We start from the raw sequence: 24,576 nt of genomic DNA, 5'->3' as shown, positions 1-24,576 counted from the left end.
CCACTCTGCATCCAAACGGTCTGTAATTAAGTAGTCTTTATGGCATTTAGGATACTTTATGTAAGGCGTTACCAGTAACGCCTAGACTTAATGTACTTTAAATCCTGCATTACTGAGGGCCGGAGGGGTCTGGCGGACACTATATAAGCCACCCCCTCCTCAGTGTAAGGGGTTCGCACCCCTGTAATCCATACACGCATAATCCAGTCGACCGCCTCCGGGCTCCGAGACGTAGGGCTGTTACTTCCTTCGAGAAGGGCCTGAACTCGTACATCCTTATGTTCACAACTGCTCCATAGCTAGGATCTTGCCTCTCCATACCTACCCCCCATTCTACTGTCAGACTTAGAACCACGACATCCGGTAAAAAGCCCTTAGGGCTTAGGGGCATGGACCGGGCCTCTTCCTTAAAATGCCAATATGCCAAACCCAAGCCCGTCCAGGCCCAGCTGGTGGGCTCAAAACTCAAGCCCAAGCCCGGCCCATGGGCAAGCCCATCGGGCCTAGGCCCTGGATTTTAGGGCCGGGCCTGGGTGGGCCGACAGGGCCGGGCCTGAGATGGCCAGGACTACCTGCAAATCAGGGAGGGAGGGATGAATTAGGAGGCAACACGTCTGTCCGTACGTAGGACTCTTAGCGTAGATAGAGTCGGTAAGTGGAGCATTTTCGATTTTGACCCCTTAAATTTTAAGAATAATCCAACAGGGATGCCCCGGCCGTGTGCCCCATACCAGTCGATCGCACAAACTGGTCTAACAGCTTAGTCGGACATGGTTTTCTTCTCATGGCCCTCGGGCGTACATACGCATCTCATCGTGCAGTTGATTCTTTTTTTTTCTTTTTTTTTGCGGGATATCGTGCAGTTGATTCTGCTATACAGTTGTAGGCGGGTGCGTGGGACGAGTCTAATTCAGGGATGCGAACCAGTTCAGGCATGGAGAAAATGCAAGGACGAAAATCGCGATATGGTGTACGTAATGGTCGAGACCACGGATCACTCTCGAAAATTTATATGTGGTAAATCTAGTAAAACTTTCGCTAAATGGGATAAAATCCTGCAATACATTCGAAAACTGAAATTCACTCTGAACACGAAGACACAACGAGCTGGAGATTACACTCTGAAACTGACATGAATATACATGTTGGACTAAAGATAAATAGGAGCCGGAGGAGGAGTGGCAGTATTCTCAGGGTGGAAGACGCGGAAGGAGCAGGCGAGGTCACCGGCGACGGTCATGACGGCGCCGTCGTTGCCGCACTTGCCGCAGTAGTTGGGTGCAGAGAACACGGTGACAAGCTTCCCGCCGGCGAACCCTTGGTCGTACCCGCCGTCCTTCATCTCGTGCGCCCTGCACACCATGGCCAGCCCGTGCCTCTCGCAGAACTCCTCCACCACGTCGGCGCCGAAGGTGAAGGACGTGCACCTGCGCGGGTCCCCCCACCCCCAATCGTCGCCGTCCGCGGCGGGGTCCGACCACAGCAGGTCGCACACGAGCCCGTGCTCGGGGACGTCGGCCAGCGGGCGCTTGATCTGGCGGATCTGGTCCGGGCTCTCGAGCTCCGGCGAGAGCCCGCCGTGCACGCACAGGATCTTCTTCTTCTTGTTCTTGTTACTACCCTCGCAGCCGACGAGCGCCGCCAGCGGGAGGCAGGCGAAGACGGCGTTGAGTTCCTCCCAGAGCCTGACTATGCGGCGGCCGCGGGAGGCGCACTCGGAGTAGAAGCCGTACTGCTTGTTGACGGCGGCGCACTCGTGGTTGCCGCGGAGGAGGAAGAAGGCGTCCGGGTACTTGAGCTTGTAGGCGAGGAGGAGGCAGATGGTCTCGATGCTCTGCGTGCCCCGGTCGACGTAGTCGCCGAGGAAGAGGTAGCGGTTGGCGGCGGAGGGCGGCCCGATCTCGCGGAAGAGGCGGAGGAGGTCGGGGTACTGGCCGTGGATGTCGCCGCAGATGTTGACGGGGGCGGAGAGCTGGAGCAGCGTCGGCTGCTTGAGGAGGAGCTCCTTGGCGGCCGCGCAGAGGTGCCGGATCTCCTCGGCTTTCAGCGGCGGGGCGGCGGACGGCGAGCTGAGGGGCGCCTCCGCGTCCAGCAGGCGCTGGATCACGTCGTCCAGGTCCAAGTCGGCCGCCATCGATCGCGTTCTAGCAGTTTGGTTACTGCTGGATCGATCGGAATTGCGTAGGTTTTGCACTCTTGCTTGCTTGATTTGCTGGGCAGGATCGATAGATCGATCGATCGCCAGCGTATATGTAGGTAGAATAGGATGGACGGGCCGATCGTAGTTGGGATCGGAAGCGGACTCGATTGATCGGGATTATTATCTCTTTTTTTTTTCTAAGGAATTTTTTTATCTTTTTTTTATTGAAAACCGCCGCAACTATCTCACCTTTAATTTTTAACGGGCGGGTTTCTATAAATGAAATTACGTTTTTTAGTTGTAAATTATTTTTCCGTTGATTTAAGTTCACTGGAACAGAAGGATTAAGAATTTAAGACGAACGAATTGATGACTGCATTTCGTTTATGTGCAATAATACAGTACAGGCAGCAGCGTAGCAGCATGTTTTTGCTTATTCACATGATATACATCGATCGACCTCTGCTGAGAATAAGAGCGTTTTTTACACTAATAGTAGTTCGTAGTAGCTGCTTGAGTTAGTTACTTGCTGGTTTGGTAGGGCGCCTCGCAGAACTCGCCGCCGAGATCGTCGCACGCCTCGTCCGGGAACACCCTGCATCCATTCCATCCACACACACAGTTTCCATTTATAGTGACAGCCTGACAGGTGAAGTGCTACAGCTAATATGATTGTGAAGGCAGGGTTACGTTTTTGGCTCGTCGTAGGATAGGTACTCCCTCTCCACCTCCGGCGCCCTCGCGACGGCGGCAGCCGGGCCACCGGCGCCGGCGCCGAGCTTCGTCTCCGGGTACATCTGCGCGTCGCAGGCCTCGCCGCCGACCAGGTCGCAGGCCTCCATGGGGAACACCCTGCACCCCGCCCGCATTGGCCGGACGATATGGCAACCACCAGATGACAGATGATCAACGGCTCGGCTCAAGCTCAATCAGTGACCAAAGAGGTAGAGAAAACGTACGAGACGCTGGAGCTGTAGTCCGCCTCCGGCGCCGCGGCGGCCGATGCACGAACGGCACCGCCCGGCATCCTTCTGCCGCCGGCGGCCACGGTGGCGCTCCTCCTCCTCGCCGCCGGCCTGCCCCTTACGGCGACAGTCAGCACGGCCGACAAGGCAACGGTGGCCTGCATCATCTTCTGGTTAATCTGATCCTGTCTATCTAGAAATCTGAATACGAGGTTGTGGTGCTCGCTTGCTTTGCTGTAGTTAGCTTGACGATCAGGCTAAGCAGTGCCTGCTTATATACTGCCGTGAGTGTGTCCTGTCTGGATAACAGTGGGGCCATGTGCTCTCCTCCTATTGGCTGTCCACCTCAATGAGTGAGTCCTCCCACGGGACCAAATTTTTGTACCATTCCAAAAGATATTTCTTCCCCCCTCAGGCTTCATACTTATCTTGCCTCCATCTTTTGTTACAAATATAGGGAAAAAATATGCACAGGATAAGTAAAAGAGATGTCACCTTCTGACCTCTGTATTATGACTATCTGGCAAATCTACCACTGTTTTTCAGCAACTTCTGTTCTCCCTATTGCAACCAAGAAACCTACCGGTGTACGATGACATATATGCACTGCTGGCAACTAACTATGTATGATGAGAGTGCATCGCTACCCCAAAACCGAACGACCATCAGGAAAAGATGAATGATATGCACGGACATTCAGATCGTCGCAAATTCAGAATTCCCATATGGCCAGGATAGAGCAAAACAGAGCCGGAAACTAGCTACATTGCACAGCTTAACCGCAGGAAGCAGTACCATCAAGAAATGGCATACAAGGATTGTTTAAGTACAAACACAAAGACTTCTCTCGCATCATTAACAATGAGGTAACACTGAGAACAAGGACGGGAAATACTTCCAGGTTCTAACTACGGAGCGAAGCTCGAGGTACCGGTGGCAGTCCAAGCTCGTCCTCCTGCACAACATAACGAAATTAAGCGATCCATTATTCAATAATGGCTCATTCAAAACAACATGGTTGCTTAGTCATCGGTCAGCTGTAGCAAATCATGCAGCATCGTCCTACCAGGTATCAAATAACAAGGGGCAAACCAACTGTACCAAATCATGCAACTTTTTCCTAGCATGTTAACTTAGTGTTTGCGTGTGTGGAGGTTCATTGGTAAATTTATGCCTTTTGTCCAAAAATAACTGAAGGCATACGCGAGAAACTCAGGCATAAAGTGCTACCAGATACTGAACATTGTTCGGATTTCAGAACCCATGCACTATTTTTATCATGTTAATTCACCCCCAAGGAAATAAACACCAGAAGATCAGGATAATATTATGACAAGTTAAATATGCTGTGTGGATTGCATTCTGTTGTGCAATCTAAATGCACATGGAATCCACTTACCTGGTGCCTGCTTACGGGAACTGCTGCAGGATAAGTCGGTGCAGCGGGCAAGTTAAGATCAGATTCCTCATCTGGCTGAAGGTACGACGGGACTGCAGCTGACTCAAACTCCATATCAGCTTCCAGAGCATCCAGTTCTGCAATGTTCGATACAAAAAAAAGGAAATGAGGACAGTAAATAGAGGACATCTAGACTATTTACGACTATGTAATTCCCCCCATAAGAGTACATGCCTGGGACCAACATGGCAGAGAAAGAAATCTAGACTATTTATGACATCGGGATATATTCTCCAACTGAAAATATTAACTTGCATATTCTAAAGATTACAGTTTGCGAAAAGAGCAGTAAAACCCAGATAATGTTACAGTCTTCTCCAACTGAAAATACAGCCTCCATACCTCCCATTAGATCTTCCTCGTCAACATCGTCCGGGATGTTGTAGCTCCTACCAAGAGATTCTTGTATCTCGTTGCTCACGTCCATCAGATCCGTCATTTCATCTTGCATATTCTATAGATGACAGTTCACGAAGGAACTTGTGTTACCATCAAATGAAGGGAGAGTAATGAACAAACATTGAAAGAGAAACATTTAAGGTGGTTCATCAAGTCATTAAGTTGTACTCCCACTGTGGAAACCAAAGTAATTTTGTTAGGCCCTAACCAACTATGCCATTTTAACGTGGCCAAGTGCAAGAAGCACGACGAAGCACTTGCCTTGATCCGGGATGTTTAGTCTGTCTGTCCGTCTGTCTGTCTGTGAGGTTTATATTATGACTATCTGCTTAAGACTGTCGTTATTATGACTATGGTTATCAATGTACTCCCTCCGTTCCGATTTACTCCCTCCGTTCCTAAATTTAAGTCTTTGTAGAGATTCCACTATAAACCGCATATGGATGTATATAGATGCATTTTAAGTTTAGATTCATTCATTTTGCTCCGTATGTAGTCCACCTAGTGGAATCTCTACAAAGACTTGTATTTAGGAACGGAGGGAGTACTCATCATGGTTTTAGTTCAAGAACTAAAACCACAACGAGTAAATCGGAACGGAGGGAGTAGTACCTACTGTAGTGTGAACGGTTGTTCAAATTGCTCTGTTCGGCCTATGAGTGTGTGTCTGTGCGGGTAACCTCACCACTGGAACAAAAGGTTACCACTGTCCTGCACATAACCAAACAGCAGCACCTTGCATCTGGGCAAAACATGTCTGCAACCAAACAGCGTACTAGTGGTTCGTCTACAATGCAGGCTGAGGTTTTGTGGGCAACCAAACTAGGTGCAGAACATGGTTTTCAGCCTGAATTAGCTCAGTCGGGCTCTACTCAGCCACTGATGCAAGGAGGCCAAAAATGATGCAGGTAACCAGACAGACACTTAGTTGTACATCCCACTGTGGATACCACATTAATATTGTTTAGGCCCTAACCAAAAATGTCACTGTAAGGTAGCACCAGTAGGAGGTCGGTCCTTATTCGGATGGTTGCCAAAATGGCCATGGCTCTTCAATCACATCATATGCACTCTTTGCTATGAAAAGAAATTGATAGTTACAGAATGTAGGATAAACAAGGCTGATTGCCGGTACAATAATTTCTGGTCTGGCCAGATATTGCACATGAACATATAAGATGTAAAAAGAAGGATACAGTTTTTTTTTGTGTGTGTGTAATTCTCTTCATGAAAACTCATGGATACTGCTGGGAAATGTGATCCCAGATTAGCCAATCGAAAGGACGGATTCTAGAGTTAGTATGATACTAAGCTTCTGATACGCCATATTTGACAGTACGAGTGGAGTATGCCCTTTCTGCTTAAAGTATTCATTGTGCCATACATATATTAGGCTATGTCTTGGAAATTTGCAGGTGAATGGTTACTGACATACGCATCCCCTCTAATTTAGTTACTGCTGTTTGAAACTAAGAGCATCTCCAATAGCTTGTCTATATGGATGTCTATACTCGTTTTCCACGACGTGAGCCCAAAACAGGCGTACAACAGCTTGTCTATATGGTTGTCCAAATATACACATCCTCTAAATCAACCTCGACAATGTCCACGCCTGGACAATGTGAAGGCGTCGTCCAAACTCAGCTGCAGTCATGATTTCTTCCTCTCCCCAGCGAGGGCCCACCTGTCATGGTCCCTGTATATATAGACGTTCTGATCTAAAACTGGACGTGTATATGAGGGAATTTTTTTTAGACAATTGTCTATATGAATATATAGACATCCAAATATACACATGCTATTGGAGATGCTCTAACTTAGATGATACATCATACGCATCACGGCATCACCCACGACACTGAAATTGTAGCGAAACAAAACCTCACAGGCCATACAAGGTAGCACGAATCCGGCAGCAGCGACAGCAAAACAAGAAACGGGGCGGAGCAAAACGTACATCGATGTCCTCGATCTTGACGGTCTTCATCATCCCCTTGAGCTCCTTGTTGGCGGCCTTCATCGCGCCCATCTGGACAGACAGCAACCGCACTAGAGATGAAATGAACCGGCACAGCAGCACACAGGAGGAGACGGAGGGCGGGCGGGGCGTACGGTCTGCTGCGCGTCCTTGAGGCCGTCGGCGGCGAAGCCCACCTGGTCGAGGTTGTAGGTCTGGTTGTAGAGCATGTTGCGCTGCTCCTCGTACATGCGCTTGTGCTTGAGGAGCCTGATGGCGCGGGCCTTGATGGCCTCCTGCGAGGGGCCCGGCCGGGCCTTGCGGATCTGCTCCTTGTACCGCGTCAGCTCCTCGTCCAGCTTCTTGATCTTCTCGTCCACGCTCTCGCCCCGCTTGTTTATCTGCGCCACCGGTCAAATCGGAGCGGCATTGGATTGGATTTCGGGCGTGAGAAGGGGAAACGAATCGGGGGAGAAGGGAGGGGAGAGGCTGACTTGGTTGGTGGCGTCCTGGATGGTGGGCGGCGGGTCCCTGCTCTTCTTCGCGCCGAAGATCTTCTTCATCTCCGGCTCCGGTGGGCGGCGGCAGTTTCTCGGCTGGAGTGGAGGGACCTGGGGTGGGAGCAGAGTGAGTGCGTCTCTCTTTGTGTGTTTCGAAATTCGGAGGTGAGCCTTTTTTCTGAAACTGATATTGAGATGTACATGGGCTTCGGTTTATGGAAGATTGTGCGTAATGGGCTAACCAGCGGGCCTGCAAGTTAAGAAAGTTGGCAACTCAAGCGGGCCTGTCGGCCTAAGATGGAAACAATAGCATACTTAGAGCATTACTGCGAATCAACCTGTGATTGAGTTGGTTAGGTGGACAGTGGTATCCCCAACCCATCAGGGTTCAAATCCTGGTGCTCGCATTATTCCTGAATTTATTTCAGGATTTTCGGCGATGCGCTTTTAGTGGGAGTAGACGTTCCCGTCGACGACGAGGCGCCTACGGTGACTTCGTAAATCTCAAGATGATATGCCGGCTCAGTCTCTCGGAGGTGCTCATAGGGGTAGGGTGTGCGTGTGTGCGTTCATAGGGGTGAGTGTACGCGCGTGTATATGAGCGCTTGTGTCTGTACTGATGATCAAAAAAAAAACTTAGAGCATTACTAGTAGAACCCTCAAACCCTCAAATCCTTAAAGCAGTTTTAAGGGTTGAGAAGTGCCACTTTTTGATACTTTTAAGGATTGAAAAATACGGGCAAATACTAGAACCCTCAAACCCAACCCTTAAACTGCTTTAAGGGTTGGATTTGAGGGTTCTAGTCTTTGCCTCAACCCCAACCTTTAAAACTGTCATTTCACATATCACACATTTCATCACATTCCATCATATGACATATCACAAATTCCATCGCATTTAACATAAAACAATAATCATTCTAGTTATTATTACACCACCGAATAAAACAATAATCATTCAAATTATTACAACAATGTTTGAGCAAATTACAATAATTGTTCGAATCAAATTACAATGTTTTTAGATCTAAAGAAGAAACATGTCCTTGTTTAATGGTCCAACAGATAATATAGATGAAAATTTTAGCACCAATGTCTGTCTTCAAACTATAGATATGCTAAAAGTAAAGCTTGGTGTGACATACAAATATAGCAATTATCAAAGTTTGACAATTTTATAAGGACGGACAAATTTGACCATGTTCTGATACTCCAAAAGTACCGTTAGTGCAACTGATTAGTGAATGTATACCTCGATCATTTCTCGGAAACCTCCTGACACAAGAAACATATTGCTTTTGATAAACATGTGGATGAACCAAGAACAAGGCCTGCTCGAACTCGTTGACGCAAAGCATCAAACAGCTCGTGCGCATGTGCCGCGCGGTGCAAAGAGTGGCAAATACCGAGGCGTGGCCTATGATTTCTTCTCTGCCGAGACCGGCTTGCTGAGTGCCTGCTACCGTGGCCGACGTCCTCGCCCTCCTCACGTTGAGCCGCGCGCGCGGCCGCTCGCCTCACCCTGCTCGCTGCGGGCCGCGACGGTGACGGAGGGACGGCGCGGCGCATCACCTCCGGCGGCGGAGGGCGGGCAGGGGCGGCGATCCGCGCGGAGAGGAGGAGGCGCGGCCGTCCGGGGCCGGGGATGGACGCGGCCGAGGTGTGAGGCGCCGGCGGGACGGCGGGGACGGCGGCGAGCGGCCGGATCCGCGCGACGGCGGCGGCGGCGCGGAGGTTGGGGAGGATGAAACTTCCCTCCCGCGCGTCGTTGCTAGGATTGCAGGCCGACCCCTGTTTTCCTCCCAAACCCTCGCTTCTACAGGTTGAAGATGTGTTTCAGGGTTGGGCCTCTAAAAAAAATTTGAGGGTCTAAGGGTTAAAGGGGTCTAGTCTACGCACTTTTTTCTGTTCAAACTGTAAAAAAACAGTTATTTTTACAGATTTAAGGGTTTAGGGGTACTACTAGAAATGCTCTTATCATCCTAATTTCAAAGAGAAAAGGAGAGTAGGTGAGCAACTGTGACTTCTTTTGTCATCCATTGGACTAATTATTATATGCTGCTCTGTATCGATTCCATCGAGTCTATTAGTTATAATAGTAAAAAAAATATTCTCTCATAGATTTCAAAATTAGAAATCATTCATCTTATGAAAAAGGTTTGTTTTGAACCATGGACTATGGTGCGTTTGGTCCAAGATCAATTTTAAACTGTGAAATTGCTCATGTTATATATTAAAGATTTTCTTTTCTTAAAACCCGCTTAAATTGAACCCACTTCCGGTTTTGGATTGGCTTTTGAACTTCGCGGATTCAAGGAAGTATCTGAAATAAATCTTTTATGTAGATAGTGCTATTAGATTATGACTCGCAAATTTTGTAAAAACTTATGGCGAGAAATAAATTAATTATTTTTTCCCTCACAAAACAATTGTTAGTTTCTCTTTTTTTGGGGGAAAAAGACAAAAAAAATTATGAATTTATATTGGTATCTAATCCATCGAGTTCCCAACATTCATGTTTTTCAAAAAAAAAAAAAAATCTGAAACTTTGAGGCCTTTAAATTACTCTAAATATAATGTAAAAGTTTTTTGGGGTGGTGTTTTTTTTTCATTTTTATTGTTCTTTGAAACAAATCACCAAAAAAGCATCAATTAATATGATCATTTGTCATCATCATCAACATAAAAGCCGGGGTACGTAAATGATTTTTTTTGCACTTGTTATTGCAGAAGACACGCATTGTCTTAATGTTTTGATGAATTTTATTGGTTATGGTTTTGTAGTATTTCTTACATATACATGAATTTTTGACATCTTTAAATATCTAAATTACAAAAAAATAAATCAAAACCAACCTATGATTCATGTTATGGTTCAAGATTTATTATCTACTCTTTCAGAAGGAAAAAAAAGCATTCATAGTTTAAAGTTCTACTATCAACCCATTGGCAAAAAGCGAAGCCTAACTTAGATGGTTAGGTTCTTTGTAATGGAACTGGCTCACTAGGGTTCAAGTCCTAGACTTGGGACTGTTGTTCACATTATTTTGGATTTATTTCAGTCTTTCCAACGATATACGTTCAGTGAGAGGAGGTGTTCCCGTAGACTACGGAGGCACCTACAGTGACCTCGCCAATATAAGATGATGTGTTGACTCGGTCTTTCAAAGGAGATTATAAGAGTAGGGTATGTGTGTGTGCCTTAATAAGGGAGAGTGCACGAGCGTCTGCGTCTGCAGTGTTAAGAAAACCCATTCGCCAAAAAAAAATCTACTATCAATCAAGCAAAATGCGGTGGGTTCTATCCAAATAGATTTTTTCCCCGTGTGTTACTTATGATATTATTATTCCATGTTTTCATGACTGGGATATTATTCCAAAAATAGTGTAGTGCTACTAGCAAAAAACTGGATTCGTTGCCTAGACGAGTACTCCTACTTAGTTTGTGCGCCCAATTAAGGCCTTGCAAGGCTGGGACGAGACTTGCCTGCTCTCCGCGCGTGTGCCCATCCGTGCTCCCGCGTACATGGTTTAATTTATTTGAAATAAAATAAGGTCCGGTCCTATCCCCTTAAAATCAGGGGGGATGATTAGATTTGAAAGATAAAATGAAAAAAGACAGCTATAGGATGAAGTGGTAGCACGGACGGAAGTATGGGGAGGGAGCGGGCAAGCCGGATCCGCAAGGCTGAACATAATCAACGTGGAATTAATACCGCAGTAGTAGTAAGTTAGTTTGATCCGGGCATATGCGTGCGGGAGGCAGAGCCCGCTGTCAATGGAACTAATTGGCGACGGAGAGCAACGTGACCGCCAAGCTTTTTGCTGGATCAACGAGAAGCTAACATTCAGGAAAGCTTATTCGCAAAAAAAAAAAACATTCAGGAAAGCTTGTCTACCGACAGCGACAGTAATTAATTAATTTCCAAATTGAAATGTGGATATGGAAAACAAGGCGATCACGCATTAAGCACATTCCATGCTGATTCGGATACGATGCTTCCAGGAAGCTTCATGCATGCCTCACTCTTTCCATCTCTTCCCTGCCCCCCGGCGTGCTTCATATATACTCCCTCCGTTCGGAATTACTTGTTGTAGAAATGAATGTATCTAGATGTATTTTAGTTCTAGATACATCCATTTTCGAGACAAGTAATTTCGAACGGGGGAGTATCTCGTTGCACCGACTGATGAGACAAGGTACGTCGCTAGGTTCCATACGCACGACCTTCGTCAAGCTCATTGGTAGCCCTCTAGCGGCTATCCAAGGAGCAATGGCGGCGGCGGCGCCGGTCGTTCTGGAGATGGACGTGCACTGCCGCCAGTGCGCCAAGAAGATCCGCAAGTCCATCAGGGACATGTTCGGTACGTACGCATGCATGCGCCATGCACATGAATCATCAACGCACGGATCATTGATGGACCGATCTAGCTAGTTGGTTGGTTGGTGGTGCGACCGATCCATCGATCTGACATGCATATGTATGTATGGATGCAGGTGTGGACAGGATCTCCGCCTCGCACCAGACGGGGATGGTGGTGGTGCACGGCGGCGACGTGGACGCGACGATGCTGCGGTGGCTCCTGCAGCGCGCCATGGGGAGGCCCGTCACCGTCCTCAGCGACGGCGGCCGGGAGTCGATGCTGCACTACGAGGGGAACAGGCACATGGCGCCCACGCACTACGCGCCGCATCCGCCGCCCTACGCCTGGGACCGCTCCCCCTACGCCGGCGGCGGCTCCTCCGCGCCCTACCACCACCCGTACCAGCACTGGGCCACGCCGCCGCCGCCGCACCCGCACCCGTATGGCTCTACGTCGAGCATGTTTGACGACAGCATCCCCGGCAATTCCTGCTCCATCATGTGACTCATGGATCGATCAGCTGCCCTAAATAAGTTCATCTCATTATAGGAAACTTATTCAATTAGTAGCGAGGTGATATTATGTTGTTAGATCGAGTAAGGAGTATGGTACGTAGTCGTCTTTTTGCATGCACAACGTATGTACGTACGCACTAGCATGCAGTAGCGCAGTGCTCTACTGGCTGCTGCTATGTATCGTGGCATTGAGTCTGTACGTGCAGGGTTTATTTTCACTGCCCTGCAGGGACCAGCTATATATTTGAGTTTGCTAAACCGTTTACGGGTCTGTCTGAACACATCTAGATGGGTCCTAATTATTGCACATCTAAGTGACTCAAACAAATATCCGCATGAATCTCCATCTAAAATCAATGGCACACGACTTAGATATGCAATAGTTAGAGTACATCTAGATGTCTTTTAGCAAAACCGTTTGCATCATTCCTTGGCAATGACTAATTTTATTAGATTGTACATTTTTTTTTATTAATTTGTCATGAATATCATGGTGCCATGCCGGCTACATTTAGAGGGTGTTTGTTTCCAGGAACTTATTGGTCTAGGGACTTAAAAAAGTCCCTATAAGTCCCATCTAAACCAAACAGGAGGGACTTATAGGGACTTAAAGTGGGCATTTGGGACTTATGAAATAAGACTCTCAAGGAGGGACTTATAAGAACTTATAGTTGTAATATGGTCTTATAGGGACTTATAAGTCCCAGGAACCAAACAGGTAGGGACTTTTTAGGGACTTGGAACTTATAAGTTGGGACTAAAGAAAGTCGTAGGACTTATGAACCAAACAGGGCCTTAATTTCCATTTTATGTCTAGAAATTTTATTTTTGAATAATCACAGGGGGGTTCTTTTTTTTGGATAATCATATAGTGTTTTACCTAGTGACAGAGTTACAATCCTCAGCGACCACATCACTAAAATACGGAGGGGGTGATCAAGCCAACAAGTCGTGCTGCCACTCTGACCATAATTCGCTAAACAATGTGCAACTTTGTTATGTATATGGGAAATTTTAACAAAAATAACTACCCTATCATTCAAGGATCCTTTTATCTCAGTAATCAGGAAGGGGCCCCTGAATGCATTACTCAAGAGTGGAGTTTACATGGCAACGGAGGAGCCGGGGTTAAGGTTGTAGTCCTAACCTAAGAATCTTCTGTTTTTTGACTAACCTAACCTAAGAATCTTTTATATTCGCCAAGGGAAAAGTTGCCGTACTCGATGCGCAACGAACCTATCCACGTCGGCACGATCGTCGACCGCACCTTGCTCTCACTCCAGCCTTATAATGCACAGTTGATCCTTGCTCCTGTTGCAGCTCTCGAAGGCCTCATTGAAACCCAAAAAATTAGGTTGTAGCTTGTAGGCCCTGTCAAACCCGTTTCCCTCGCACCCATCTCGTCGCCTCCGGCGCCCTCAAATATGCAGACATGAGGAGGACATACGTGTAAAATAGCTAGGCTTAAGCGTATGCAATCTGCAGGGACGCGTGCGTGTTTATATAGGGCGCCAAGGCCAGGAGATATACATGGTTGGTTAGGCTAGGATTGATCTCCAAGTAATCTAACTATCTAACTACCATGGGATCATATCTCTAGCCTAACCGGTTACAACAGATATACACAACACGCACGCACACAATTACATGTTTAACATTCCCCCTCAATCACAACTTATCTAAGTTGAGATTGTGCCTAAAAACTTCTAACTGCCGCAATGAGAGAGGTTTAGTAAACCCATCTGCAACTTGATCACCAGTAGGTATAAACCTGATGTTCAGCAACTTGTCAGCTACCCTTTCTCGAACAAAGTGATAGTCAATCTCTATATGCTTAGTTCTGGCATGAAAAATAGGATTAGCAGACAAGTATGTAGCACCAAGATTATCGCACCAAAGTGATGCCGCTCTTGGGTGAGAAATCTCCAACTCAGTCAACAAGTTCTGTACCCAAATAACTTCAGCAGTGGCATTGGCTAGAGCTTTATATTCAGCCTCTGTACTTGATCTAGATACAGTTGGCTGTTTACATGCACTCCAAGAAATCAAGTTGCTTTCAAGAAATACTGCAAAACCTCCAGCTGATCTTCTATCATCGGGACAGCCTGCCCAATCAGCATCTGAAAAAGCACTTACAAGCATTGAGTCAGACTTGCCAAGCTTGAGTCCATGACTCTTTGTTCCTTGAAGATATCTGAGTATCCTTTTGACTGCTGTCCAATGTGTGCTAGTAGGAGCATGTAAAAACTGGCATACTTTATTAACTGAGTATGAAATATCTGGCCTGGTTAAAGTCAAGTATTGCAATGCTCCTACTATACTCCTATACCTGGTGGAGTCCTCTGCTCCAAGCAATTCTCCATCATACAGCGACATCTTCTCTGAGGTAGACAAAGGAGTAGAGGACGGCTTACACCCTTTCATGCCCATTCTCTGAAGTATCTCTTGAACATACTTTTCTTATGATAGCAAAATTCCACCTTTCACATTGTTTACCTCAATCCCAAGGAAGAAGTGAAGGCTGCCAAGATCCTTCAATGCAAACTCCTTGCTCAGATCCGCAAGAAGAGCTTCAACTGCTTTAGAGGATGAGCTAGTGACAACAATGTCATCAACATAAATGAGCATGAAAATAGTTATTCCCCTTCGGTGATAGAAGAACAATGAGGTATCCCCTCTAGAAGGAACGAATCCAAGTGACTGCAACTTAGCAGAGAGCCGAGAGTACCAAGCTCTAGGTGCTTGCTTCAACCCATACAAAGCCTTATCAAGTTTGCAAATATAATGAGGTGCTTTAGGATGTTCATACCCAGGAGGTTGCCTCATGAACACTTCCTCTTCCAGAACACCATGCAAAAACGCATTCTTTACATCTAGCTGTCTGATGCACCAATTTCTAGATACTGCAACTGAGAGAATTAATCTGATAGTAGCTGCCTTTACTACTGGACTAAACGTGTCCTCGTAATCAATCCCATACCTCTGTTTGAAACCCTTTGCAACCAGCCGTGCCTTGTACCTATCAATAGTGCCATCAGACTTCCTTTTGACCTTAAACACCCACTTGCAGTCAATTATGTTTTTGCCTTTGACTGGTGGAACCAAACGCCAGGTTCGGTTTTTCTTCAAGGCAGCATATTCTTCATCCATTGCTTCTTTCCATCTAGGTTCACCAAGAGCTTCACCAAAACTTTGCGGTTCACCTGTTGCACAAAAAGAGCCCCAACGAACACAACCATCTTTGTACACTTTGGGTTTAGTAATACCATTCCTTGATCTGGTGTGAGCAGGTGCAGGAGGGGGCGGCGCTGGTCGTTCAAGGTGCTGTTGGAGACGATTAGGCAAACCAGGCGACCCTGAATCTGCCACAGAAGATCCTCCAGGCGACTCCTGTAGCAGATCCTGCTGGATCCGAGGTGAATCTGGTGCAGAAAATTCCTCCTGGAAGGAACTGCCACTTGGCATCGCTGGGACGCCCCGCAGGCGCTGGTCGGGGGCGCGTGCCCACGCTCGGGTCCACGGCCCCACACAGGCGACGTGGCTCGCTACCGCCCACTCGTGAGGCCGATCCGCCGGGGCCCGCATGGGGAAGCGGCCGACCGAGGCGACAGGTTGGGGACCCGCCTGGTCCCGCTGCCGACCTGCCTGGTTCCGCGGTAGGTGCAGCCCGTCTGGCCACCGAATCAGAGGCGAGCGGCGATCCCGCGGTGGATTCGCCTACTGCGCCTGCCGCGCCTGACGCGGTGAATCCCGAGGCTGATCCGCCCTGATCTGCCTCGGTGTCAGCACCTGGATCATTTGTGCCCGCATACATAAAATCATGCGCATTTTCTCCATTTTCTTCACTGGTTTCCTGCATACTTGCATCAGAGTTTTGGTCAGAGGTATTACTGTTAGACGTTGACATGCGATCACCAGTATCTAGTACTCCTCCTTGATCAAAACAGGACGTGGGGAGAAGATGGGAAGGCAAAAGGACAAGCTCCTTGCGGAGTTGTGCGCCGGCGTTGGGATGTAGTGTGGCAAAGGGGAAAACGTGTTCATCAAAAACCACGTTGCGCGAAATATAGACCCAACCAATAGAAATATCGAGGCACTTGTATCCTTTGTGGAGGCTACTGTACCCTAGAAAAGCACATTGTTTTGACCGGAATTCAAGCTTGTGTTTATTGTAGGGACGTAGATTTGGCCATACAGCACACCCAAAGATACGAAGGAAAGTGTAGTCGGGTTTCTTACCAAACAAATGCTCTAGAGGTGACTGATTTTTGGTGACACGGCTAGGCATACGATTGATGAGATAGACAGCTGTAAGGAACGCCTCATCCCAAAATTTCAATGGCATAAAGGTATGAGCAAGAAGAGATAGGCCAACTTCTACGATATGCCTATGTTTGCGCTCGGCAGAGCCGTTTTGTTGATGAGCGTGGGGGCAGGAAACCCCCCCAGTCTGTTTGCATAGCAAGGATCTTACGATCAAAAAGGCGTTCAACATGCTGTTGAAAGAGACGAAATTTCTCAAACACATCAGACTTATTTGTGAGCAAATAAATCCAACTGAACTTGCTAAAATCATCAATAAAACTCACATAATATTTTTGTCTGCCTACAGAGACGGGTCCAGGACCCCACACATCTGAAAAAATGAGTGTCGTGGTTCTAAGCCTGACAGTAGAGTGGGGGGTAGGTATGGAGAGGCAAGGTCCTAGCTATGGAGAGGTTGTAAGCACAAAGGATGTACGAGTTCAGGCCCTTCTCGGAAGAAGTAATAGCCCTACGTCTCGGAGCCCGGAGGCGGTCGAGTGGATTATGAGTATATGAGTTACAAGATGCCGAACCCTTCTGCCTGTGGAGGGGGTGGCTTATATAGAGTGCGCCAGGACCCCAGCCAGCCCACGTAGGAGAGGGTTTAAGGTGAGTTAAGTCTGGGGCGTTACTGGTAACGCCCCACATAAAGTGCCTTTACTATCATAAAGTCTACTTGATTACAGGCCGTTGCAGTGCAGAGTGCCTCTTGACCTTCTGGTGGTCGAGTGAGTCTTCATGGTCGAGTCCTTCAAGACAGTCGAGTGTGTCCCTCGTTGGTCGACTGGAAGGCGACTTCTTCTAAGGGTGTCCTTGGGTAAGGTACTTAGATCAGGTCCATGACCCTACCCTAGGTACATAACCCCATCATTAGCCCCCGAATGGATTGAGGCTTCGAGTGAGGAAGGAGTTGATGTCGTTTCCGATTAACCTTTGCGCTCTGGTCGTGCGTTGTCCTGGACCAAAGAATCTCTTCGTCGACAGTGAGCAACTTGCTTCAGTCGACTCGATCCATTCTATTCTTGCGTCGAGTGATCTTTCGGGCTTCGACGATCTCCGAGCGACGGATCGCTGGAAACCCCGTGTCTGACAGACTGATCTGCTGTTCGCGGATTCTGCGGGATGCGAAATTTGGGGACGCGCGCGAAGTGGAGCGGACCGCGGCGTTCGGATGGGACGGGACATAGACGCCTCGATCTCCGCGCCGCTTTTTTCGCCACGTATCCCGTCTGCATAACTGTTCCTGATATGATTAGATCGACCGGGCCCACCTGTCATCCACTCGGAAGGGACCTTATAAATGCGCCCGGCGAGGATTTCTGTACTGTGCCTCAGTCATTTTCTCTCTCTCTCTCTCTCTGCTTCTTTCTTCCCCGCCCAGCGTGCTCGCCCTCGCCCCCGCACCACTTCCCTTCGCGCATCTCGCCGGCAACCATGGCCAAGGAGAAGACGGCGGCGCTGGAACGTGCGAAGAAGGCGTCGGCGTCGGAGAAGGCAAAGGGGAGATCCACCAGCCGCGGCGGGTCCTCGTCCAGATCCCGCCTGCCGAAGGGCTGGGTCCAAGGAGACTGGATCCAGTCGACTATCACAGAGAATGACCTCCTCGACATGGCCAACGAGGGCTTGATCCCACATGGAGCTGCGAGGCTTCCGGGGAAGGAGTGGCAGCCCCAGCCAGAAGAGGGTGAGTGTGTGCTCTTGGCCACCCATGTTGATCGTGGATTTTCCTTGCCCCCGAGTGTTTTCTTCCGTGGCTTCTTGAATTTCTTTGGAGCGCAGCTCCACCACTTTACCCCAAACTCTTTTGCCTATCTTGCCGCGTTCGTGTCCATGTGTGAGGGTTTCCTGGGCTGTCGACCGCACTGGGGTTTGTTCAAGCATATATTCACGTGTCGATCTCAGACCGTGAAGAAGGCGAGCCCAGGTGATGAGAGAAACCGAGTCGTCCAAATGTGTGGGGGTCTGGGGATCCAGGTGAGGAATAAGAGCACCTTCCCGCCCATGACCTTTCCCGAGTCCGTCAGAGGCTGGCAGTCGACTTGGTTCTACTGCCAGGTCCAGTCGACGCCAGGGCAGTCGAGTGGACTCCCTCCGTTTACCATGGACCGAGTGAACAAGCCCTCCCCTCTGAAGCTGATTCCGGAGGAGAAAGCTGACGTGAAGATGTTGATGGAGCGCGTGGTGCAGTTGGTTCAGGAGGGAGTGACGGGCATGGACCTTCTGGAGGTCTTCCTCAGGCGTCGCATCCAGCCCCTTCAGTTCCGGAGCCACTGCATGTGGTTGTACCGTGGGACCGAAGACGAGACTAGAGTCCATCCAGAAGCAGTCGACGACGTCACTCTGGAAAGATGGATGGTAGCCGTTACCGGAAACAAGGATAACCCACGCGGAGCCAGAAGGATTCCTCCACTCGACCACAACAGCGATCCAAACAAGGTACACTTGCCCTGCTCTCCACTGCGCTCTTGTCGCATTCATTTATGTTTACCCTGCCGACTGGTCGACTGATCCTTGTCTGGACATCTGCTAGGCCCTCACCGAGCTGTACTCGATGCCCAATGGGGCACAAGCTTCGACTGAGGAGGGCGAGGCAAGCGGGGGCGAGAGCCAGGAAGAGGAGGAATGGGACTTGGATGTTGCAGAGGATGATGACGACGATGATGATGATGACGGTGATGAAGATGACGTCGAAGACGAGGAAGAAGAGGAGGAGGAGGTCGTACCACCGCGCTCAGAAAGGCGGTCGAAGCTTGTCCACGACCCTTCGACTGAACGTGGCAAGGGGGTTGCGACCGCTGTTCAGTCGACCAAGCGCCCTCGGACCACCTTTCCGGTGCCGACTGAAAAGGCGCCGAAGCAGCCCAGGGCGGCCCCGTCGAAGACGATCAAGCTCCTACCGAAGATGAAGGTGTCCATCCCCACCATATCAGGGTAATCGTGCTGCTTGAATCTTCTTATTTTGTGTGGACTTTGTCTCTGGTCGACGCTGAAGTTAGTCGACTGACCCTTTGGAGTTGCAGTGCTGCTACTTCTGAAACCTCAGCCCGGGCTGATGACCACGAGATGGAGGACGCAGCAACTTCGAACCCAGGTACTGTATTCTTAACGCCGTTCTTAGTCGACTGACTGCGATCTCTGATTTGATGTCGACTCACTCGTGATCTGTGATCCTGATTCTTCTCCGTAGCTCCACCCAATACTGTTATCAATCTCCCTGATGATGATGAGGATGAAGAACCACTGAAGCGCAGGAAGAGCAGGAAAGCGTCCGCCAGTAAGGTGCCCCAGGACGTGACGGCGCCTGAGATTCTGATTGCGGAGGAAGAGAACACCACTCGACACACGGTGTCCTTCGCAGACCCATTGACGAGTGCTCAGCAGCCTTCCCTCTTCACGACGCACCACGTCCCAGAGGACCAAGCTGGCGCGGCGAAAGAAGCGATACGCCAGGCGGGAATCATGATGGAGCAGCTAAAGACCATCCGGGATGCGAGCCAGGCGGCTTATGACGCCAGTTCTGCCCTTCAAAGCAATGTCCAGGTCAGTCGACCACCGTTTGTTCTGTTGGATATGCTGCCAAAAACTTTTCCTTTCCGGAATTTATAGTAGTCACCGACTGGGTGTTGTCGATTAAACTCCGTATTAACAGGGGCACGCTGAGTGCACCCGCTGGGTGTAGTCCCCAAGGCTAAGGTCGATTGCTGGCAGTCGGCCTCAGGCTTTATGATGTCAATTTTTCTGTCAGTCGACTATGTCGACTGGATTTCACAAACCGGTGGGGGCACGCTGAGGGCACCCACTGGGTGTAGTCCCCAAGGCTAAGGTCGACTGCTGGCAGTCGGCCTTAGGCTTTATGATGTCAATTTTTCTGTCAGTCAAGTATGTCGACTGGATTTCACAAACCGGTGGGGGCACGCTGAGTGCACCCACTGGGTGTAGTCCCCGAGACTGTGGTCGACTGCTTGCAGTTGATCACAGTCTTAGAGAATGCATCTCGCTCTTTTTTTTTTGAGGTCGACTGGTCGACTTTGTCTTCAACAGGATTAGTGGGGGCACGCTAAGTGCACCCACTGGGTGTAGTCCCCGAGACTACGGTCGAATGCTTGTATTCGGCTGTAGTCTTAGAAACGTGTGTTTTTCCTTTTTCACTCGGAAGTGAATTATATTTGACACTTAGTCGATTGGTTCTTCGCAGAACTCCTGTGATCTTGTGACTCGCTACTCTGAGCTAGAACACAAGCATACTCAACTCGAGCTGAGCCTGAAGCTGGTTCAGGAGAAGCTGACAAAGGCAAAGGAGGAGACCGAAGGTATGTTTGGTGAGACCCTGACGACTGCTTTTCCCCTTGCTTGTTTCAAAATCTGACCTTGCTGTAACTTGCAGGTAAGGTAAGGGAGGCTCAACAGAAGAAAGACCTCGAACTAGCTGAGAAGATCAAGCTTGCTGACGAGAAGTTAGCTTCAGTCACCAAGCTTGAACAAGACAATACCAATCTGAAAGCTGCTCTTGGGATCGCCAACAAGGAGGTCAGTCGACTGAAAACTGATAAAGCTGCCCTGACCGACCAAGTCAGCAAATTGACTGGGAAGAAAACTGATCTGGAGGCCTTCCTGAGTGGTCTTGCCAAGAAGCTGTTTCTTATGCTTGAAGGTAAATCTCTATGCTTGGCAAACATTTCCAATTGTGGTTTTTCCATTCGACCATCCCCTTGACTTAGTGATCATCCTTGCAGAATTTTGTCAAAACTTTGAAGAAGAAACTAGCCGGCTGGAGCCAAACCTCGACCCCGTCAATTCTCCGGTGAACGACGAAGTTGCCATGGATGTTTTCCGACTGGAGTCTCGTGTTGCAGCTGTTGTGGACTATCTCGCAAGGCTGAAGGCCGCCACATCTCGCATCGACTCGACGCTCTGGCCTGAGGAGACACTTCAGAATGACCTTGAGTCGCTGATGGCCCGGTTGAACACGATCCCTGGTCGAGTGCAGGAATGGAAGAAGTCCTCAGCTCGGTGTGGTGCAGATGTTGCTCTGTGTCTTGCCCGAGTCCACTGTAAGGATGCACGAGAAGAGAAGCTGGCGGCTCTTTGGGTGGCCAACACCAAGAAACACGACTTTAGGTCCTTTATGGAAACTTTCCTTGCAGCTGCCACTCGGATCACCGACGGAATCGACCTTGATGAATTCGTTGCACCTTCCAGCCCTCCACAGGAGGGGTAAAAAAACTTCTTCTGGCTCGACGCTTTAAATTTGCCTCGGTATGCCGAGTGGAATTGTAACCGATAAACCTTAACAGGCTTAATCGCCTGAGCACTCTCGGTTCCTTTAGATATCGATTCGAACTTGAATTTGGTGCTTGAATACGATTGCCTTTGGCTCGAAATGTCTTTTGCAGGTTCAAAGCAAGGCGCCTTTACTGCAATCGACTTATTCTTTAGACCACTTAGGCGAGCACTGGGCTGCAGCTAAGCCCCCGAGTGAGAGGTTTACTCTTCACTCGGCAGGATTTTTATAACTTAGGTGAGCATAGGGCTGCAGCTAAGCCTCCGAGTGAAAGTCTGGCTTACCACTCGGTAGGATTTTGATAACTTAGGCGAGTGCTTGGACTGCAGCTAAGCCCCCGAGTGAGAGGGTTGCTCTTCACTCGGTAGGATTTTTATAACTTAGGCGAGTGCTTGGACTGCAGCTAAGCCCCCGAGTGAGAGGTTTGCTCTTCACTCGGTAGGATTTTGATAACTTAGGCGAGTGCTTGGACTGCAGCTAAGCCCCCGAGTGAGAGGGTTGCTCTTCACTCGGTTGGATTTTTATAACTTAGGCGAGTGCTTGGACTGCAGCTAAGCCCCCGAGTGAGAGGTTTGCTCTTCACTCGGTAGGATTTTGATAAACTTAGGCGAGTCCTTGGACTGCAGCTAAGCCCCCGAGTGTGAGGGTTGCTCCTCACTCGGTAGGATTTTTATAACTTAGGCGAGCACAGGGCTGCAGCTAAGCCTCCGAGTGGAAGTCTGGCTTACCACTCGGTAGGGTTTTTACAAACTTAGGCGAGCACAGGGCCGCAGCTAAGCCTCCGAGTGGAAGGCTGGCTTACCACTCGGTAGGATTTTGATAAACTTAGGCGAAACGGATTCGCAGCTAAGCCTCCGAGTGGGAGTCTGGCTCACCACTCGGTAGGATTTTTACAAACTTAGACGAAACGGATTCGCAGCTAAGTCACCCACTGAGGGGGAATTTTATTGGACAAAAATAAAAAGTGACAGAAATTATGGAGGAACTGTGACACTATTATTTTGAGGTCCATGAACTACAGAAGTATTTTATTGCAACTCATCCGAGTGATAAAACTTAAGTGAAAAATGGGCGGAGTAGCTCCGCGTTCCAAGCTCGGGGCTCGTCGATATTATGCTCGACGTTGTAAAGACGGTACGCCCCGTTGTGGAGAACCTTAGTGACGATGAAGGGACCTTCCCAAGAAGGAGCAAGCTTGTGTGGTTTGTGCTGATCCACTCGGAGGACCAAATCCCCTTCCCGGAAGGCTCGACCTCTCACATTTCTGGCGTGGAAACGACGCAAATCTTGTTGATAGATGGTCGACCGGATCAGAGCCATCTCCCTTTCTTCCTCTAAAAGGTCGACTGCGTCCTGCCGCGCTTGTTCAGCCTCTGCTTCGTTGTAGATTTCAACTCGGGGAGCATTGTGGAGAAGATCGCTCGGCAAGACCGCTTCAGCTCCGTAGACCAAGAAGAATGGAGTTCTTCCGGTCGACCGATTAGGTGTGGTCCGCAGCCCCCAAAGCACTGAGGGAAGTTCGTCGACCCAAGCTCCAGCCGCGTGTTTGAGATCACGCATCAGCCGAGGCTTCAATCCCTTAATAATCAGTCCATTGGCTCGCTCTGCTTGTCCATTCGACTGCGGATGGGCGACTGAAGCGTAGTCGACCCGTGTGCCTTGGGAGTTGCAGAAAGCTCTGAATTTCTCTGAGTCAAAGTTCGACCCATTATCCGTAATGATGCTGTGCGGGACTCCATATCTGAATATTAGTTCCCTGATGAAGCTAACAGCAGTACCGGTGTCAAGGCTCTTGATTGGTTTAGCCTCGATCCACTTGGTGAACTTGTCGACTGCCACCAGTACATGCGTGAAGCCACTTCGTCCTGTTCTCAAAGGACCGACCATGTCCAGTCCCCATACTGCGAAAGGCCAGACGAGTGGGATGGTCTTCAGGGCCGACGCAGGCTTGTGCGACATATTCGAGTAGAACTGACATCCCTCGCACTTATCCACTATATCTTTTGCCATCTCATTCGCCTTTGGCCAGTAAAATCCGGCTCAGTATGCTTTGGCCACGATGGTCCGAGAGGACGCATGATGACCACAGGTCCCCGAGTGAATATCATTGAGGATGAGTCGACCTTCTTCTGGGGTTATGCACTTCCGACCAACTCCAGTCGCGCTTTCTCTGTATAATTGTCCTTTGATTACGGTAAAGGCCTTAGATCGACGGACGATCTGTCGAGCCTCTTCCTCATCCTCCGGAAGGTCTTTTCTCAGGATATATACGACATACGGAACTGTCCAGTCGGGAATGACCACCAAAACCTCCATGATCAAGTCGACCACCGCCGGGACTTCAACTTCAGTCGGATCTGTGGCACTCTTGGGCTGTGGAGTTTCTTCGGTGAAAGGATCTTCTTTGACTGACGGAGTGTGTATATGCTCCAAGAACACACCACTCGGAATGGCTTCTCTCTTGGAACCTATCTTTGCTAGATCATCAGCTGCTTGATTTTTCAGTCGAGGTATATGATGGAGTTCCAACCCCTCGAACTTCTTTTCCAGCTTCCTCACTGCACTGCAGTATCCAGTCATGGCTGGGCTTCTCACGTCCCACTCTTTCATTACCTGATTGACCACTAATCTGAGTCGCCATAGACCAGCAGGCGACGGACGCCGAGTGAAATGGCCATGCGCAACCCATA

At 49.0% G+C, this 24,576-nt stretch overlaps 3 protein-coding genes across 3 annotated transcripts; all 3 read right to left on the bottom strand.

Annotated features, from left to right (window-relative positions):
- Positions 1-1,043: 1,043 nt before the first annotated feature.
- LOC119274828 (serine/threonine-protein phosphatase alpha-3 isoform-like) lies at positions 1,044-2,345 on the bottom strand. Its single transcript, XM_037555555.1, has one exon. It carries the CDS (start codon positions 2,132-2,134, stop codon positions 1,151-1,153), a length of 984 nt encoding a protein of 327 aa, XP_037411452.1. The 5' UTR covers positions 2,135-2,345; the 3' UTR covers positions 1,044-1,150.
- A 161-nt stretch (positions 2,346-2,506) lies between these two features.
- LOC119274830 (light-regulated protein, chloroplastic-like) lies at positions 2,507-3,351 on the bottom strand. The gene is made up of 3 exons (XM_037555557.1): positions 3,100-3,351; positions 2,831-2,992; positions 2,507-2,735 (listed from the first exon to the last, which is right to left on the bottom strand). Exons 1-3 carry the CDS (start codon positions 3,270-3,272, stop codon positions 2,663-2,665), a joined length of 408 nt encoding a protein of 135 aa, XP_037411454.1. The 5' UTR covers positions 3,273-3,351; the 3' UTR covers positions 2,507-2,662.
- Positions 3,352-3,840: 489 nt separating this feature from the next.
- On the bottom strand, positions 3,841-7,590 carry LOC119274829 (vacuolar protein sorting-associated protein 60.1-like). The gene is made up of 6 exons (XM_037555556.1): positions 7,415-7,590; positions 7,076-7,321; positions 6,921-6,992; positions 4,907-5,018; positions 4,505-4,641; positions 3,841-4,060 (listed from the first exon to the last, which is right to left on the bottom strand). Exons 1-6 carry the CDS (start codon positions 7,481-7,483, stop codon positions 4,010-4,012), a joined length of 687 nt encoding a protein of 228 aa, XP_037411453.1. The 5' UTR covers positions 7,484-7,590; the 3' UTR covers positions 3,841-4,009.
- Positions 7,591-24,576: the final 16,986 nt, after the last annotated feature.

The sequence above is a fragment of the Triticum dicoccoides genome, chromosome 3B (genome assembly GCF_002162155.2).
Source record: "Triticum dicoccoides isolate Atlit2015 ecotype Zavitan chromosome 3B, WEW_v2.0, whole genome shotgun sequence".
In the NCBI taxonomy this organism is placed as follows: domain Eukaryota; kingdom Viridiplantae; phylum Streptophyta; class Magnoliopsida; order Poales; family Poaceae; genus Triticum; species Triticum dicoccoides.
Note: the sequence above shows the minus strand (reverse complement) of the source record. Positions and strands in the feature narration are given on the sequence as shown.

Excerpts from the sequence above, each read along its gene's own strand:
- LOC119274829 (XM_037555556.1), bottom strand. The coding sequence starts at position 7,483 with ATGAAGAAGATCTTCGGCGCGAAGAAGAGCAGGGACCCGCCGCCCACC. Across the intron at positions 7,322-7,414 it reads TCCAGGACGCCACCAACCAA|ATAAACAAGCGGGGCGAGAG; the intron begins GTCAGCCTCTCC and ends CCGGTGGCGCAG. Across the intron at positions 4,642-4,906 it reads CGAGGAAGATCTAATGGGAG|AACTGGATGCTCTGGAAGCT; the intron begins GTATGGAGGCTG and ends CGAACATTGCAG.
- LOC119274830 (XM_037555557.1), bottom strand. The coding sequence starts at position 3,272 with ATGATGCAGGCCACCGTTGCCTTGTCGGCCGTGCTGACTGTCGCCGTA. Across the intron at positions 2,993-3,099 it reads GACTACAGCTCCAGCGTCTC|GGTGTTCCCCATGGAGGCCT; the intron begins GTACGTTTTCTC and ends GGCGGGGTGCAG. Across the intron at positions 2,736-2,830 it reads TCCTACGACGAGCCAAAAAC|GGTGTTCCCGGACGAGGCGT; the intron begins GTAACCCTGCCT and ends GAATGGATGCAG.
- LOC119274828 (XM_037555555.1), bottom strand. The coding sequence starts at position 2,134 with ATGGCGGCCGACTTGGACCTGGACGACGTGATCCAGCGCCTGCTGGAC.